This window comes from Strongylocentrotus purpuratus, unplaced genomic scaffold (genome assembly GCF_000002235.5).
Source record: "Strongylocentrotus purpuratus isolate Spur 01 unplaced genomic scaffold, Spur_5.0 spur5_contig_814, whole genome shotgun sequence".
NCBI classification, from domain to species: Eukaryota; Metazoa; Echinodermata; class Echinoidea; order Camarodonta; family Strongylocentrotidae; genus Strongylocentrotus; species Strongylocentrotus purpuratus.
Window position 1 is genome coordinate 71,184 of NW_022145518.1, and position 16,965 is coordinate 88,148.

Consider the following 16,965-nt stretch of genomic DNA (forward strand, 5'->3'; position numbering starts at 1 on the left):
CATCACTAATTAGCAGAAGGAAAAATAACTGTAGGCACATTAAATGAAAGAAAGTTCATAAAATAATCTGAACATAATAGTTATCTCTTGATGCACAAAGTAGGTATAGTTTTCAACTGTACAATGTGTAAAAACATAACTCACATACAATGATGATTGGGAAACATTAGAAAATCTATACCGCTGAATACACAAATATTATGTAAACATTAAATCTATAAATACACAAGCACTACAATTAAATTCCATGAACTCTTCTTACCCTTGATTTCTTGTTGACGTAGTCCTTGAAGTCTTCATCTTTACCCAGAATGCCCTTGGTGATGATGTTATCATAATGGATCATGACAGCCTCTATGAACGGAGCCTTCTCGGTCTCGCCCAACCATGTCACTTTGATTGTGTTCTTGAAGTTCTACAAGAAAGAAATGTTTAAATAGGATGACAAAATAAATCTACTACAAATTTACGACAAATGTTTGTTAAATGGCAAGCTATGATGTCATCATAGTGGATCATGGAGGCTTCTGATGGCCACCCCAAAGCAAATCATATTTTGACAATTCAGACAATAACATGTGGCACCATTACTCTACATGCCATGACAGATAAAATAGCGTAAAAGTACCATTAGTGACTGGATATTTATCAAAATTGAAAGTCCAATTATTATCACTGATTTTAATGAGAAACAATAAATAGTAATTGAGTGAAAGACTGTAAATCAAGGTATTTTAGATGAACATGAACATGGACAAACCTTGTTATCTGCATCAAACTCTGCCTCAACTGACTGAACTTTCCCATCTGATGCCCTGAAAAATGAAGACATTTAAAAGTTACTTACAACTTAAATATTATATAAGTGCACTGGAAGTTGCAGAAGGTTAAATTGGTGCAAGATATGTATCATAGTTTGCTTAAAAATTCTACATGTGTAAATTGATTTTTGTTTTTGCTGTTGTAGTTGTTGAAAATTAGCATTTAGAATACATTGTACAAATTAATGGGGAAAAATCTTCTCTGTAAGTAGCCAGAAAATACATACATTCATCTCATAATACATATATTACAATACACAAAAACTGTAACAGAGATGCTATACAGAAATCAGTTTCAATTTGACCCTTACTTGACAATCTTCTTGATGTTGAGGTTGCCCCAATTGATGAAGGTCACAATTTGACCATCTGAGAAGGTTGCTGCATCTTCCTGGTCAATGAAGACCTTCTTACTGATCCACATCTTCTTCATGCCTACATCAGCATTCTGGAAATAATGACAAGACTAAATTAGTTACAAATTAAGACCATGTGACCTAGTCAAGAAATGGACTGGTCTTAACTAAGAAAAATGTTAGAACAAGGGTACATGACAGAAGGTGATGGAGGTGAATAGCCGCCAACCCCTTCCAAAAGGACGGCACTAGATGATGATAGATCTAGTCAACTCAATATGCAAATGCGAACAAGCAGTGGAAGACATGAAGATTACACCTCAAAAATCATGTTTTGGGGATTTCTTTCATCTAAATAAAGTTATCAACAACTTTAGCTAGTCTGTGAGAGCTGAGGATAAGGATTCATTTGTCTAGTGGTTAGCTATCTGGTCAGGCTATACTACCACCAAGAGTTTAACCCTGTGTCAAGTCTTTAGATGACGATGCTAAAAAGTGGCTGTAACATTAACAATCACATCTGATTTGATACATATTTGTTAAAATCATAACTACACACACCTCTTCCTCAAAACCATGTCATCTCAATGAAAAGTCAATAAGTGTCAATATCACTAGTACTTAGGGTTAACACCAACTTCATGTTCTGTCTCATTCATTGCATCATTCATTGTTTTGGATATAACATGTAGTGTCCCTCAACTTAGGCTCTGTTTTTGGACCATTGTAAGTGAAAATTTATTGAAAGTGCAGGAATGGTGTAATGCAAATGAAGTCACAATTAACCTACAGAAAACAAGCTATATTTATAACCACTTCATTATCAATCACTCTCAGTATCAGGTGATTCCTAAGGCCTACCTTGGGATGTTTTGCTACCTCTCTACACTCTTCCGGGGCATTGGATACTGTGACTGGAACAGCTCCATCTCGAACAACACCTGTGAACCTTGGAGCGATGGGGTCAATGACCTTTCGGTTGAAGCTCCATAGCTTATCCCATTCCATCATCACAACAGATCTCGAGGATCCCTTCATATTGAAATAAAACAATTATTCTAATCAAAATGAGATATTGGAATTTATTGATTTGATTAAATTTGTACTATTACAGTTTTATATTCATAAGAACTTGATTGCTATCATTATACTTCACAGTACTGCACTGAATCGAGTAGAAGCAACTGGCCTGACATAAGTTAAGTTGATTTAATGAGATAGGTATGAGGTGTGCTGAAATAGTACAACAGGATTGTTTTTTTTTTATTTTAAATATATTTATGTATGTCCTGTAGCTTAATGCTGAGAGAAAAACACACAAACACTCTTTCTCTCTCTCATATAACTAACTGGGCAATGACGAACAGTTTCAGTTTTGATTTGATTTGATTTCTGCATTTTCGAATAACAAAGAATATATAAATGTAAGGTATAATACAATATATACAAACAATAATTTCTTCATGTCAAAATGTTTTTTTACATAATATATGTACATATAATAACAAAACTTAATATTTTCATAACATATTATCATAAATTTAAACTATTATCCCAACTATTCTGTTGGAAAAGTGCAGGAGACCGCAATCATAAGCAAAGCTTGATAAGGATGGCGGCCTCCAAGTTCCTCCATAAACAACCCCCCCTTCCCCTTCCTTTCTCCCCCTCTCTGAGCCATTTATTTTATTTTATTTGCACCTCTCTCACACTCTGTAAATAAGATGTAAATACCTGAGCATTGATGAACAGTTTCAGTCCCTCAATAAACATACCACTCCCTCCATCATCTCTTCCCCTCTCCCCTCCCATCTCTCACTCTCAGTAAATACCATGTGCATACCTGAGCATTGATGAAGAGCTTCAGTCCCTCCACAGTCATGCCTCTCCTGAGGATGCCACGTACAGTTGGGAACCGAGGATCATCCCTGAGACACAAAACATATTTTAAAAAAAAGTTAAGACAGTACCTATGCAAGTTGATATTTTATTTTGTCCATATAATTTTGTTTACAGATCTCTGTGGAAGCTATAAATGTGTTAGTTTTACACAACTGCACATATAGATCTAAATGAGAAAAAAGATCTTTGCATATTGTGAAACAGAGAAAAACTGTGCTCTTTAGCAATGTGTATGCCTTTAAAAATCACTAATGCCCTATTTTAGCCCATAAATAGCTCAACATAAACATTTAGAAAACTTAAGGTTGTGCTTTAAAGATGAAGTTGAGTTCTGGTCATGCGATTGCATTGTGAAAGAAACGGTGTGGAATCGACCAGAAAAGGTTGATCACCTAGCATATAAAAATTTGTGTGTATTGCAGGGTTCTGAAATCATCAAAATGATAAGAAATTTGGCCAAGTCTTGGTAAAGTTACAAACACTGTACACAGAAAGAAGTATATGGGACTACATGAACACGTGGCGTAAAAATCCTACCCCCGACTTTTACGATGTTACATCACATATTTAGAATATAAAGGCATTTGAAGAGCCATGCTTTTCAGGGAACATGTCTTATCTGATGTTCTTCCACACTTGCATAATAAGAATGATAGTGCTCACAAATTATTTTTCACCTCTTCCCAGAACTCAACCTTCTCTTTAACAGATTTCTATTGCACAAAACATGCACATTCCCTAACAGATAAGGAATTAGACTTACAAAATTTACTCTTAGTTTTTATTCTATTTGTATTATTTACTCCAGTGGATCATTTTAACCAAGAGATTTTGAAAACAAATGCACTTTGTGTAACTTTTAATGTTTCTGTGTTCTCTGTAAACTAAAATTATGACCGTTATCACTTTCCCTTCCACTTACCATCCATCTACCAATCCATTCTCCACAAACCAGGTGAGCTTTCTCTTAGAGAGCAGAGTATATTGTAGGTTGAGTCTGCTATACTCCCATACATGTGGTTTGCGTAGACCTAGCACATCAATGATGAAATCAAACTGTGGATCTCTGTCATGATATTCAGTGGTACGTAGAGCGTGTGTCACCCCCTCCACGCTATCAACGATCGGGCAAGCAAAGTCATAGGTTGGATACACCCTGGCAGAAGAAAGAACAAGAAAAACAAATATCAGATCAGAATGTATGATATATGACACGATCTTCCAGAGGTAACTCATGTGTTTTTTTCAATTCACAATTCATAATATGAAGATAACAATGGTTCTAAGCTGCTGTTAAGTTTTCTTCTCTGTAAGTTGAGTATTACACAAAAGAGAGGTGACAAAATCACATAAATCTCTCCTAATTTTCTAAATGATTGTATTTCTTCCTTTAAAAAAAATCTCCTGTCATATTTTACAAAGCAAATGACTTCATTGGAAGCTGTTTTCATCCAAATGATTCATAGAGGAGATCCCACTTGTGTCCTGAAATTTGAATCCTTAATTGTTATTTCAAAAATGGTCCAATGACTGGATGACTTACTTGTACTTGGTACCAGTGCGTACATGGACTTCATTCTTACAGCGGTACATGGTTGGATCCCTCAGACAGCCGTTGTCAGACTTCATGTCAATCTTGAGCCGAAGACAACATTTCTGACCTGTGGCGCTTCCCTTCACCATCTCGTTCCACATCTCAAAGTTCTTCTCTACAGCTGGAAAAAAAACATCAAGAAAGGACATTAGCAGCTTATAAGCTCACAGATATTGTCATTATTTGACTTTAAAAAGACATTTCATCAGTTAAAACCTCTAATCACGAGACATAGGGAGTTACTAGGATAGAGATCTTTAGTTATTTCTTGCGAGTGATCTTACATGGTTCATTTTAATGCCTTTTAATATATCAATTCATTCTCAACTTCTGTTCTATGAATTAGAAATAAAGAACAAATAAAAATACTTTAGATTATCTTGATACTACCAAATAATTTACTTCCTGCTTTAAGCACACTCAATTTTTTATAAAGATACTATAAATCGCAGTAATAATGTCCCATGACATAACATTCAACATCATGACATATTGTCTTGAAGAAATAGATTGACAGCACTAAGAGTCAATAACAGTCAACATTATTTAGACTTACAAGCTTCTAGCTCTAGGCAATGAAAGATTACTGTAGTTGTAGAGTTACAAGTATACTTTATTACAGCATAGTGAGCATACCCATTCAATAACAAATAAGCCTGCTTACAATACTCAGATTTGAATCCTTTTAGTTCTGGGCAGTTAAGGAGACTTACAATTATGCCAGTTCTTGGAGTATACCCTCTGCTCTCGCTCCTTCTTCATGGCCTCAGGCTCGGTGTCATCAGCGTAGGCCTTGCCTTCCTTGATCAGCTTCTCAGCATAGGATTGGATCAGATCAAAGGAATCAGACGTATGGGTGAAGATGTCTGGTTTGATACCAAGCATGGCTACATCTTCAAGGATAACCTGAGAGAAAAGACAACATAAGAATGATCAGATCACAAGAGTCTAAGGGTTGGGTGAAGATGTCTGGTTTGATGCCAAGCATGGCAACATCTTCAAGGATAACCTGAGAGAAAAGACAACAGAAGAATGATCAGATCGCAAGAGTCTAAGGGTTGGGTGAAGATGTCTGGTTTGATACCAAGCATTGCTACATCTTCAAGGATAACCTGAGAGAAAAGACAACATAAGAATGATCAGATCGCAAGAGTCTAAGGGTTGGGTGAAGATGTCTGGTTTGATACCAAGCATGGCAACATCTTCAAGGATAACCTGAGAGAAAAGACAACATAAGAATGATCAGATCGCAAGAGTCTAAGGGTTGGGTGAAGATGTCTGGTTTGATGCCAAGCATGGCAACATCTTCAAGGATAACCTGAGAGAAAAGACAACAGAAGAATGATCAGATCGCAAGAGTCTAAGGGTTGGGTGAAGATGTCTGGTTTGATACCAAGCATTGCTACATCTTCAAGGATAACCTAAGAGAAAAGACAACAGAAGAATGATCAGATCTCAAGAGTCTAAGGGTTGGGTGAAGATGTCTGGTTTGATGCCAAGCATGGCAACATCTTCCAAGGATAACCTGAGAGAAAAGACAACAGAAGAATGATCAGATCACAAGAGCAGGTGCGGATCCAGGGGGGGGGGGTGGGGTGGTGGCCGAGTGGGCCTTGGCTGGTTTGATGCCATGCAAGGCCACATCTTCCAGGGTAATATGAGGAAAGAACAATCCAAGAATGATCAGATCATAACGTGAGATTAATAAAGTCAGTGGAGTCCACAGTATCCGTAAAGATGTCTGGTTTGATACCCTGCATGGCAACATCTCCTAGGATAACCTGAGAGAAAAGAAAATAAGAATTACAAATTCACAACAGTTCGAAGTATGGGTGAATATATCTGGTTTGATGGCGCAAGAATTGCAACAAGATCATGACCACAGAAAGGGCTCAAATCTTTAGAGTAAATGTCCCAACCGAAAAACAACTATTGCCCTTTTTAAAATTCTTCTTGTATACATTTTTTTCCATACAATGAAATATAAAAGCAAATTTCCTCCATTTTGATTGGGACTTTTCACAGGTCATGGAAATTAAGGAGAAATGAATGGCAGCCAACTGACCTTCTCAAATTCCATGTTCTCCTTGGCAGGGTTGGTATCATCAAATCTCATGACCAACTTGCCTTCAAAGGCCAGCTGGTAATACTGGTTCAATAAGGCTGCCTTAGCATGACCAATGTGCAGATATCTGATTGAAAGATGATGAAAACAAATTAATATAATAGATAACATGGATTTGTTCTACATACAAACATTGTTTAGATTGAATAAAAGAACAAGGTTTTTCTTGCCAAACAATGATTTGGATTAAGAGTATGCATTGTGTAATCACTGGCATTTATTATTTCACAAGAAACTTGCATATATGAAGGCTCTTAGGAATGTTCTGTGATACTATCAGTTATACAGCAATCTTATATAAGTTTAAAACTCTCCTTAAAGAATACATATCTAAACAGCATTTGAAAGAGTTACAGTCAGCATTTACTGCACATATTTCTTCCTTTTATATCTCTCTTCTTGAGCACATAGAGACGCTATAGTAGTTGTATGTGCTGTAAAGGCACTGTGTTATTATTCTTATTATTACAACAATCTCTGTAAATTAGGCATACTGTGACACAGCAACAACTTACCTGGTCTTGGAAATGTAGCAAAATATTATGTATAGGGTTTTCCTTTTTGAATTTTTAAACAGAGATTAACTAATTAATCTTCATTTATATGACTTCAATCACCCTGAACTACATATAATGTAAGATGTTAGAAAGTATGACTTGTTGTTTCCATACACATCTCACATAAATAGTTCACAATTTTGAATTAAAAGTAATCTTCATTCATACAGATTTAGATTAGGCAATAATAAATGTCTTACCCACTGTACTAAGTGTACCTTAGTAGACTTTTCATGTTTTGTACTTACCCACTAGCTTCTGGTGGGAACCTGACTACAACCTTGCCCATCTCGGCTCCTGGAAGCTCTACGTACCCACCTACATCCTTCTTCTTGCTCTGTAAAACAAGAGAGATAGATAGATAATGTATCTCATCATACACAAGTTTGTGTTCCTCTTGGATTCTTGTACATGATACTGAGTTTGTGAACTACTGAAGGAATCATTTAATGACATTAACTTCACAGCTAATTAATGAGTCACCATTGGAGTGACAAATATTTTAACAGTATGCAACAACCAATAGTTATGGTGAAATTGTACAGCAGGCAGCCAAGCTTCATAGTTTATATAGTTTTGTAAAAGCTCCAGTCGTATAATGGACAGCATTTCACTGAAGCTTTAAAACAGAAAGGGGGATTGAGGCAAAATGAATAATATACATGTACAATGAATGCAAGACAATATGTGTATGAACTCAATAAATTTGGGGAATAATATTGAAAATATCAGTCTTTCTTGCTCAACTTTAGCATTAATGACAATGGGAAATGAAAGTAAAAAGTATCTCTGTAACAAGTAATTTGAGTAAAATGAATAGCAATTGACATACTGTAAATCCAGAAGAACAGCTGGAAATGTACAAGGGCAGATGAACGGCAAAGTAGCAAACAGTTTCAATTAACAAGGGCAACTGAGGGTTAATACTGAACTGAACTAAACAAAACTGATTTCATAAAATTGTATACAAATGAAGAGAAGATATACATCTTCAATGATGAAGTACAGGGAAATTCAAAATAGCAATTTCACATCAAATGACCATGATAATATCTCACACTGCAACTGATGAAGTTTTATTTACAATTTCCATGAAATTCATCAAAGTTCTAATTAGACTGAAGGATAGTTTTCTTCTTTTTAAATGGCAGTTGACAATAATGAAGGAAGTAAAATGCTTATAAAAGGGATTATGTCGCACTCTCAATGACTGATTTCATGAATATTCTTAGTCCTGCTAAAAACTAATTGTGGAATTTAAACGTTCAGAAAATAGTAAAATTAAGGCAAATGAAAGCCGAAATTTTAAAATGGTTACTGTAACATTTAAAACAAAATTACAAATTGCAAATGTTTAAGATTGAATGGCTAACACTGCAAAACTTGAATTTAAACAGCAAAATTTTCAATTGCATGACGATGGATTTATTTTAAATGCAAGAACATGTCTTTCATTTTCAATGATAAGGCATATGCAATACACACTGACAATGTGGTACTCACATTATCAGATCCCTGTAAAACCAAACAAAGAAAATCCAAAACAACACCATTTCAGAGTTGAAGAAAATAACTATACATGTACAGCTTTGTACGCTTATACAAAGAACAACTCTCTTTCCTCTCTTGCTTTTCTTTTGGTCATTTGTCCTCTCGCTCTCAGAAGGTATATTTTAATTCATATTTTTGTCATAAAATGCCTTTCAACATATGATTTAATTAATTGTTGATATATCATAATTGTCTTTAAAGTAGTCAGATAATATCTTTCAATATAGGTAAGGAATGTGATAGATATTTGTAAGTTTATCATTGCCAATGAATTCTTCTTCTTCCTTAGTATAAAATAAAGGCAGAGAACACCCGAGATATTCTTTCCGTTCATTTCTAATATCACCCTATGGCTCAATGACTAATAAAAACAGCTGTCACTGATCTGCTATCATCATAGGATTTCTATGTAAACAAGACAAGCAATCAGGTTTCATGCCCAACCCATCAACAGAACATACAAGGTAACATGTTCTTGATCCTTCCAATGTACACTTGGATATGCTAAACATTAAAATAGGCTGCGAAAGGGTTATCTGGTATATTTCTTGGGAAGGTAGATTGTGGAGTATAGGAGAGAGAAAGAAAAAGAGAGAGAGAGAGAGAGAGAGAGAGAGATAAGAAAAAAACAAAGGTAAACATAAAGATATGTGCAAAATACATGTGTACAAGGGACAGTAGAAGGCAAAATCACAATTATCGAGGAAGAAAACCTTGAATAAACCTAGACATTGCAGGTACGGTATTCACAACCATGTATTTCTTCATATGTCCTCTTCAGTCTATTCTCCACACCTACATGTACATGTTTAATGATCAATACTACTGAAAAACGTAATAAAACCATTGTTATTTTATTCAATACATACACTCAATTCTTGTCTGGCAGACTCGGGTAGGGCATTGATGACCTTCTGGAACTGGTCTTGGGATCCTAAGAAGCTGAACCATCGCATCACGTTGGTAGGGGCTTTCCCTTGGGTCACCATCTTACTCCATGGATTACTCCCTTTGGAAAGTAGAATAAAAGACAAGAGAACACATGATATAACTGATTTAATACTACTTCTGAAGTACAAAATACACTATTCTGCATATATATCTCATGATTTTTTTACAAATTAGACTCTCACTTTACACAAGCTCAAGTTTATATTTCACAATAAAATTATCTACACTGAACTGTTGGTACCGAAATATATTCTAGATATATCCTAGTTAAGCAATTTCTCATTAAGATTGACAACAAAATATTTATGGCAAAATGCAGTATGGTTAATTAAGTGTTCATTACAACTGAACTTTATTCATATTTCTAATCTCCTTATTTAGAGTGAGGGCGTTGTCAAGCTAGAGGATGCTTTGGAAGAACTCCATACGCAGGCCTTAAAACTAAAGCACCATTTACAGCTTGAGAATGCCATCATTTTAATAATTCTAATCCATATCTGTTCCACTGCATGCAATAGAAACCTAGAATAAAAATGTAGACTGAATTACCTTTCAAGGCACCCCACACTGCAAAATCAGCAATGGTCAGCTCATGTCCAACCAGGAATGTCCTTGGGCCAAGGATCTTGTCCAGGTAGGCCACAGCCTGGTGAAAGTCCGAGGATGACCCAACACGGATGTTGGCAAAGTCCAACCAGTGGTCAACCTGATATGTCATAAAGGAAGAGAACACATGGTAAATAAAAACAAACAATAAAATATTTGTCATTTTACTTGGATTTGAAGACTGTAATCTGTTCATGTTATGCAACATCAATGTTTTGAGCTAATTATATTGTTTTCCTTCTGTCAAGTGGAAGTTATTTTATGTTGCAATATATTGAGAAAAAAAAATTACACATGTATCACATTTACATTAATACCTTCCAATGTAGACCAAAATTAGGACTTGTTGCCTTTTAACTTCAAATTGGACCTAATAAGACCTAATAGAAACTGACCGTATGATATTGATTAAAAGACTTGTCTTCACAATTGTTTTTAAAAGATAGGAAAGGAATTGCTCACCTCAGAAGCTTCCAGGCTGGTCTTACCATAGAGACCACTCTCAGGAGTAGTCCTAGCCAGGTAACGACTGATAGCTGTAGACGATGTCAATGTCACAGCACTGCAATAAAACAGAACAAATATAAATGAAAGGGGATCATAAATAATTGTTATTAAACAGTGGAAAGTTATATGCTGTTCATATACTGTAGGTACCAATGAGAATTACATGTACATGCTAATTTCTTAACAGTTCATAAAAACATTCCTGTTCGCCTATGGTTTGCCACGGGAATGCTGGACAAGGTGATTATTATTGAGAGAAAAAGTGTCATATGCTTAACTTTAATGCTAATATTTCACTCTGTTTAAGAGGGCATTTGTAATTTTTGTATTAATTTCATCTCCAAATAAGGCAATTTTGGGACAGACATCTTCGGAGTCATTGCCTGGTTTTTTAACAAGCTAAGGATTAAATAATTGTTCAGCACAAGATGGATGCATGGACAAAGATAGGGCTTCATAAAGAAACTGTAAATTACAAACAGTTCCTCAATAAGAAGCAACAGGGGCATTGTAACCCCATTATTATTCCATGCATGAGCATGCTGTCAATTTTTATTTGAAAAAGCAGTCTTAAGGAAAGAACTTACTCAGATAGCTTGAGGGCGTTAGCAGATCCCCATTCCACCTTCACCTTCCCTGTCACGCACTCAGCTGTGAGGAGTGCCGCTGAGAAAAGAAAGAAACATACATGTACACTCCTGGTTAGGATTGGCAATTTATCAGGATATACTGGGAGATACAAGGATATAGCTGAATGTCATAAAATAACACCTACAGTTAAGTTAATAGTGTTCGTAATGATGAATTGCTTAGATTACAGTCGCTAACTGAAGTTACTGAACACATGCGCACGCCCACACCCCACCATCGGCGATGCAAATGTATTGTGTAGCAGTTTGCCGTGAATCCTGTGAGAAAGTGTATATTATAAGTCCTTGTTTTTAGGAAAAATACTCTAAAAAAGGAAAAGAAAATTGACACAAAACAAGAAAGAAACAGGTAAGAAACAACGACTTTTAAATCATGAACATTAATTGAACAATTGCTTGGTGAAGATTTAGTTGATTTTCTATGTTTTACTTTTTTTAGTAGGGTATCTTCGCGCTGGATTTACGGGTCGAAGTCTTGATATAGACTTCTAAACTAGCGCCCCAAAGTTTGTATTATCATTCATTCAATCACACTCAGGGCTCAAATTAATTTTTTGTCCACGGGGGCTCTTCCCCCGAAAAAAGAGCCCCCGTGAGCCTTCCCACGGGGGCTCTTTTATTACTGACGGATATCCATTGAATTGGTACCTATGATACTCCTCAATTATTTGCTATTTCATCATTATCATTTCAATCAGCATTTTCCCTCTTACAAATTTACAAGCTACATAGCTGTTACTGGCCTGTATAATATATACGCATACAACACTGATCTTTATGATGTCTTTAACGTGACATATCTTCTTCTCCCCTTGCAAACGAAAAAGAAAACATGGTCATTAAAAGGGATTAAGCGACAAATAATGATTGTGATTCAAATTGATGCGAATATTGGTTTGAATAAGCACTGCTATTCACCCGAATCTTCTTTGTAAAAACAACTTTTACAAATCTCAGCCATGCTTACTGAGTTGAGACGTTCCATTAAATTTAAAATACCCATTACATAATACACTTCTCCTAATCTCAAAGTGATCTTACAGCACAGTGGCATAATTGAATGGCTGAGATTTGTAAAAGTCGTTTTTACAAAGAAGATTCTGGTGAAAAGCATTGCTTATTCAAAAAAATCCTTGCATCAATTTGAATCACAATGATTATTTGTCGCATGGTCCTTTTATTAAATAACCTTGTTTTCTGTTTTGTTTGCAGAGGGAGAAGAAGCTATGTCACGTTAAGAAATCATAAAGATCAGTTGTATTATGCGTATATACATATGATACCAGAACAAATGTTGATTATCAGAATTTCATTTTGGAATACCTCTATACAAATACCACATTGTCTTTAGCCCGTATCAGTATTAGTATGATCCAATATAAAGCTATTATTCTTTATTTAATTCAGTATAATGCTTTTCCTCAAAAATAGTTTTGCTATTTTTTTAGGGTTGAGACGCTAAGAAATGGTTTCAAATGTACATTAAACGAACCCTGAACCATTGCAAAATGATGGTGGTTTTCTCTCTCTCTCTCTTTATTTTAATCATGCATTATCAACTACATATAAAGCAGCAACCAAAAACTTAGGGTTATCTGAGATAGGTGAAAGTAAGAGTTAAAAAGAAAGTCATGCTAAAACGGTGCTTCACTTCCCCCCGCCCCCTGAAAAAAATAAAATAGATTAGTAGTCCTCCTCTCCAGAATCCCCCTCCCCCCCCCCTGCTTTAATATCACATTTTCACTTGGCAGCCCAAGGGGGCCGGGGGGGGGGGGGGGGGGTGGGAGTGGGAGGAGGGGGTTAAACCCCCTACCCCCCCCCCCCCCCCCCCCCCCCCGCCGTAGATCTGCCCATGTTACCATATCATTCCACGACATTTTGGTCTTCCTCTTCTCCTCAAAAGGGACTTTTAGATTTGCGTGGACGTGGACGTGTTACGTCCTTTTAAGGCACTGGCAATCACATATGACGTCCTTTTAAGCATTGGCAGTGCCTTAAAAGGAGGTCACACGTTGCAGTCCACGTTCTCATCGTGCAAATCTAAAAGTCCCTAATATTGATTTACTGGTCTAGGTTCATTATTTGCTGACAACAAAAAACTTCTCCAGGCCATGACCATGTTTCTGCCCTTGCCCGATCGCCTCCAGCTCCAGCAGACATGGCGCGGCAGCGTGCACACGCACCGCTACTAACGGCGCAGTAAGCCTATAACCACTGCTGACGGCAGCACTGCACTGCGAGCTGAATCGGTAATAATAGGCCTACTCATAAAACGAGAAATCTTGCACGCTCTTAGTTCCATTTCATTGGTTTAAGGTTTGAAAATTGTAGACTTTCTTTCTAGACCTAAAAACAGAAAAGATTATCTTTATTTCATAATTCCACCGGAGCGATTTTTAATTTTGCAATCGCCCCCGTGAGCAACCTGACGGGGGCGATTTTGTAGCTCACAGGGGCGAATCGCCCACCGCCCCCGTGTATTTTGAGCGCTGATCACACTCATCAATTGTATATTTGTTTGTACTTGTACCGGTAGTCACATTACAAAATCGCGACTTACACTGCAGACTCGCCTTACACACACACACACAGCTCTGCACCCTGTACTAGTACTCTGGGGATGCGCTCGGCTCTGCGTCTGACTGCACCCGCGCCCCGCGGAGCCTTCGCGAAGAGCGAGCTCGGACTCAGAGATCGAACAGAAGTAATCAGTCAAAACACACACATACAAATAATTCATAAATAAAATGAACTTACCTATAGGCGGATTTGAAGTGTTTGAAACTAATGCCAACATTTTCCAAAGTATTGCAACTCTGAATAATTAGAAAAAGTGATTAATTCGTCTCTCAGTCTCTGAGACAGAATAAATTCCCGGGAGTCCACTTAGTTGTACACGTGAATAACATTTGTCGCAAAAATTTTCACGCCCTCTCTTGATATGGCTAGCGCTAGCGCGACGAGGAGTTTGGCTTACGCAATCCCACTGCACTCAACACTAAAAATGATATCATCATGTAATCCTTGTGAAATGTTGAAAGTATTTTTATCGCAATACTCATTTTGTATAGGTCTTGTCATCCGATATCTTCCATTTGATAGGAAATCACATTCAGAATGTGTCCATTTTTATCTATTCTAATTTCCATTTAAGATTTTTCCCCAATTATATTTGTGCCCCCCCCAAAAAAAAATATATATAAAAATCTGTTCTTGACAATCCCTCCCCTATCATGATTTTAATTTTTTACCTAGGTTAAGTGTGAACATTGTAGTGAGGGTTTCAATTGGTTGCATCATCTCTTTCTGTCGAATAATTGAGTTGATTATTTTAAAGATAATCAAGGAGACGATGACCATGTTGTGATGGAGGTGGGGATATCTTGCTCTAAGATTTGAAGGAAATAGGTTATCTTTCCCATTTCCATTTTCTTTTCTTTTTAATTGGAGGGATCCCCAGGAAATAAAAACAAAGGAATGAAAACAGAAGAAAGACTTATAAGGAGAAACAGAGAGAGAGAGAGAGAGAGAGAGAGAGAAAGAGAAAGAGAAAGAGTGGGTGAAAGAGACGAGATTGAGATGAAACAAACAAATGTGATGGAGAGAGAGGGGGGAGGGGGAGAAAGAGAGATGAGAATAAAATGAGAAAGATGCAGAGGAAAATACAGCCAAATGAGAGTGAAAAGGGACAAAATAACCAAGGGGGTGGGGCAGGAGAAAAAAAATCATTACAGTTTGTAGGTTTGTCTTGAAAGGCTCGTTGTGGATATTGTGTTTTGAAATCAAAATGTTGGTCACGCATATTTATTTGTCATCTTATGGTAGCCCATTCCATTTTTCTAGATTTAGAGGCAAATATGTAAATAACCTTCATTGTAAGTTGTTTAGTGCATTTTGATGAAAAATGTACATGTAATGTATCAACATGCTTCAGAGGTTTACTTAGAGCGAGACTTAAAGGGAGGCTTTACTACTTCAGCTAGAAGGGATTAGACCACCCAGTGAGCCATCGAGGTCACTGTGACAGGTGGCTATCTCATTAACTCAGCTCTCATTTAACACAAGAAAAAGTGGATCATCGGGGACCAACAACAGGCACCGATTTGGGAAGTCTTCTATATAGAGGGAGCAAGTAGCTACAAGTAGGACAGTGTGCCTTTAAAGGAAGTACAAGTTTAATGTCTCACACACACTTACGGTAGGCCTTCAGTCAGAAAAGCAAACTATAATTCATTTAAACCTAATATATGGTGAATGAGACAACACCTGTATTCCTATAAAAACAAAATTATGAAAATGAGGAATTTCACCTTCTATCACTCTGTAGGATATAAGAAGGTTGATATTTTTCACTGCTCATTGCAAATTAGATGATAAACTTGGCTGTTAACTGAAGCTTTAAGTTTTATTTCATGAACACAAGCCTTTCTTAGTATTAAAATGTACCAACAAAATAATATGCACACCATTTGTTCATGGTAGGAAACATTCTCCAAGGTAAATTTGTTGAATCCTGATCAAAAAACATAATAGAAAAAAAGTAGCATGTCCAGTTTTCCTACAACTAACTGTATTATTGAAAGATATTGTACATCTAATGTCCCGTATCTTGCCCTCGCCCACGGTTTTGTAGCGTATTATCTGAAAACATGATGGAATCATTATTATTTTAGCATGCATTCCTGGATTGTACGATGTATAATCGCGTACAGACCAATAAATAAAGTAAAATAAACAATGTATTGAATGTAAAGAATCTCCCTACGGCTGACATCTTTCACTTAATCCCACTCTGTAACCTCTTGAGCGAAAGTCAACTATCTCTCACCATGGACCTACTACTTCGTAGGTCCATGCTCTCACTCTTGTATCAATATTATTAACACTGAAATGTCTTCCCAACGAAGACTCGGACAAAGAAATCCCCAAAAGTTTAGAATACTTTCATTCCTGTCCCTCACAATTCACACCAAGGTTCTTAGAATGTGACCGACATTATGATATCGCTGCTTCTATCTAGCTCTCTCAAAATACACACAAATCGTCGCTATTTTCACGAAGTGACGGTAGTGAAAAAAAATTGCATTCACTTTGCGTTACGATTTTCCTCACTACCGTCACTTTGTGAAAACAAGGACGAAATGGTTAATTTTGTGAATGAAAAGGAGCACATTTCAATAATATTTTCAAGCCTAAAAGCTATATAAATAATTGATGAAATATTTTGTTCTGGTCATTACATAGTGATGCCAGAAATTGACTAAAGTCAATTGCCATCTCAAGTTAACCAAGTGGTTTTCGTCTGTGCACAAAATGGAAAAAACAAGAAAGATCATCAGGAGTCA

The 16,965-nt window shown here is 36.5% G+C and overlaps 1 protein-coding gene across 4 annotated transcripts in view; it reads right to left on the reverse strand.

Annotated features, from left to right (window-relative positions):
- Positions 1 to 14,536, reverse strand: part of LOC581596 (bifunctional glutamate/proline--tRNA ligase) — a 29,009-nt gene extending 14,473 nt beyond the window's left edge. For all 4 annotated transcript variants that reach the window (XM_011676907.2, XM_011676906.2, XM_011676905.2 and 1 more), the window contains exons 1-15: positions 14,378 to 14,536; positions 11,558 to 11,636; positions 10,926 to 11,025; positions 10,407 to 10,563; positions 9,776 to 9,915; positions 7,604 to 7,692; positions 6,739 to 6,865; positions 5,387 to 5,579; positions 4,623 to 4,794; positions 4,002 to 4,235; positions 3,021 to 3,105; positions 2,039 to 2,209; positions 1,133 to 1,269; positions 761 to 815; positions 263 to 415 (exon numbers count right to left, since the gene is read on the reverse strand). In XM_011676907.2, coding sequence (XP_011675209.2) covers positions 263 to 415; positions 761 to 815; positions 1,133 to 1,269; positions 2,039 to 2,209; positions 3,021 to 3,105; positions 4,002 to 4,235; positions 4,623 to 4,794; positions 5,387 to 5,579; positions 6,739 to 6,865; positions 7,604 to 7,692; positions 9,776 to 9,915; positions 10,407 to 10,563; positions 10,926 to 11,025; positions 11,558 to 11,636; positions 14,378 to 14,417 — 1,932 coding nt within the window. In that variant the 5' untranslated portion in view covers positions 14,418 to 14,536. The remainder of the gene's footprint in view (positions 1 to 262; positions 416 to 760; positions 816 to 1,132; positions 1,270 to 2,038; positions 2,210 to 3,020; positions 3,106 to 4,001; positions 4,236 to 4,622; positions 4,795 to 5,386; positions 5,580 to 6,738; positions 6,866 to 7,603; positions 7,693 to 9,775; positions 9,916 to 10,406; positions 10,564 to 10,925; positions 11,026 to 11,557; positions 11,637 to 14,377) is intronic.
- Positions 14,537 to 16,965: the final 2,429 nt, after the last annotated feature.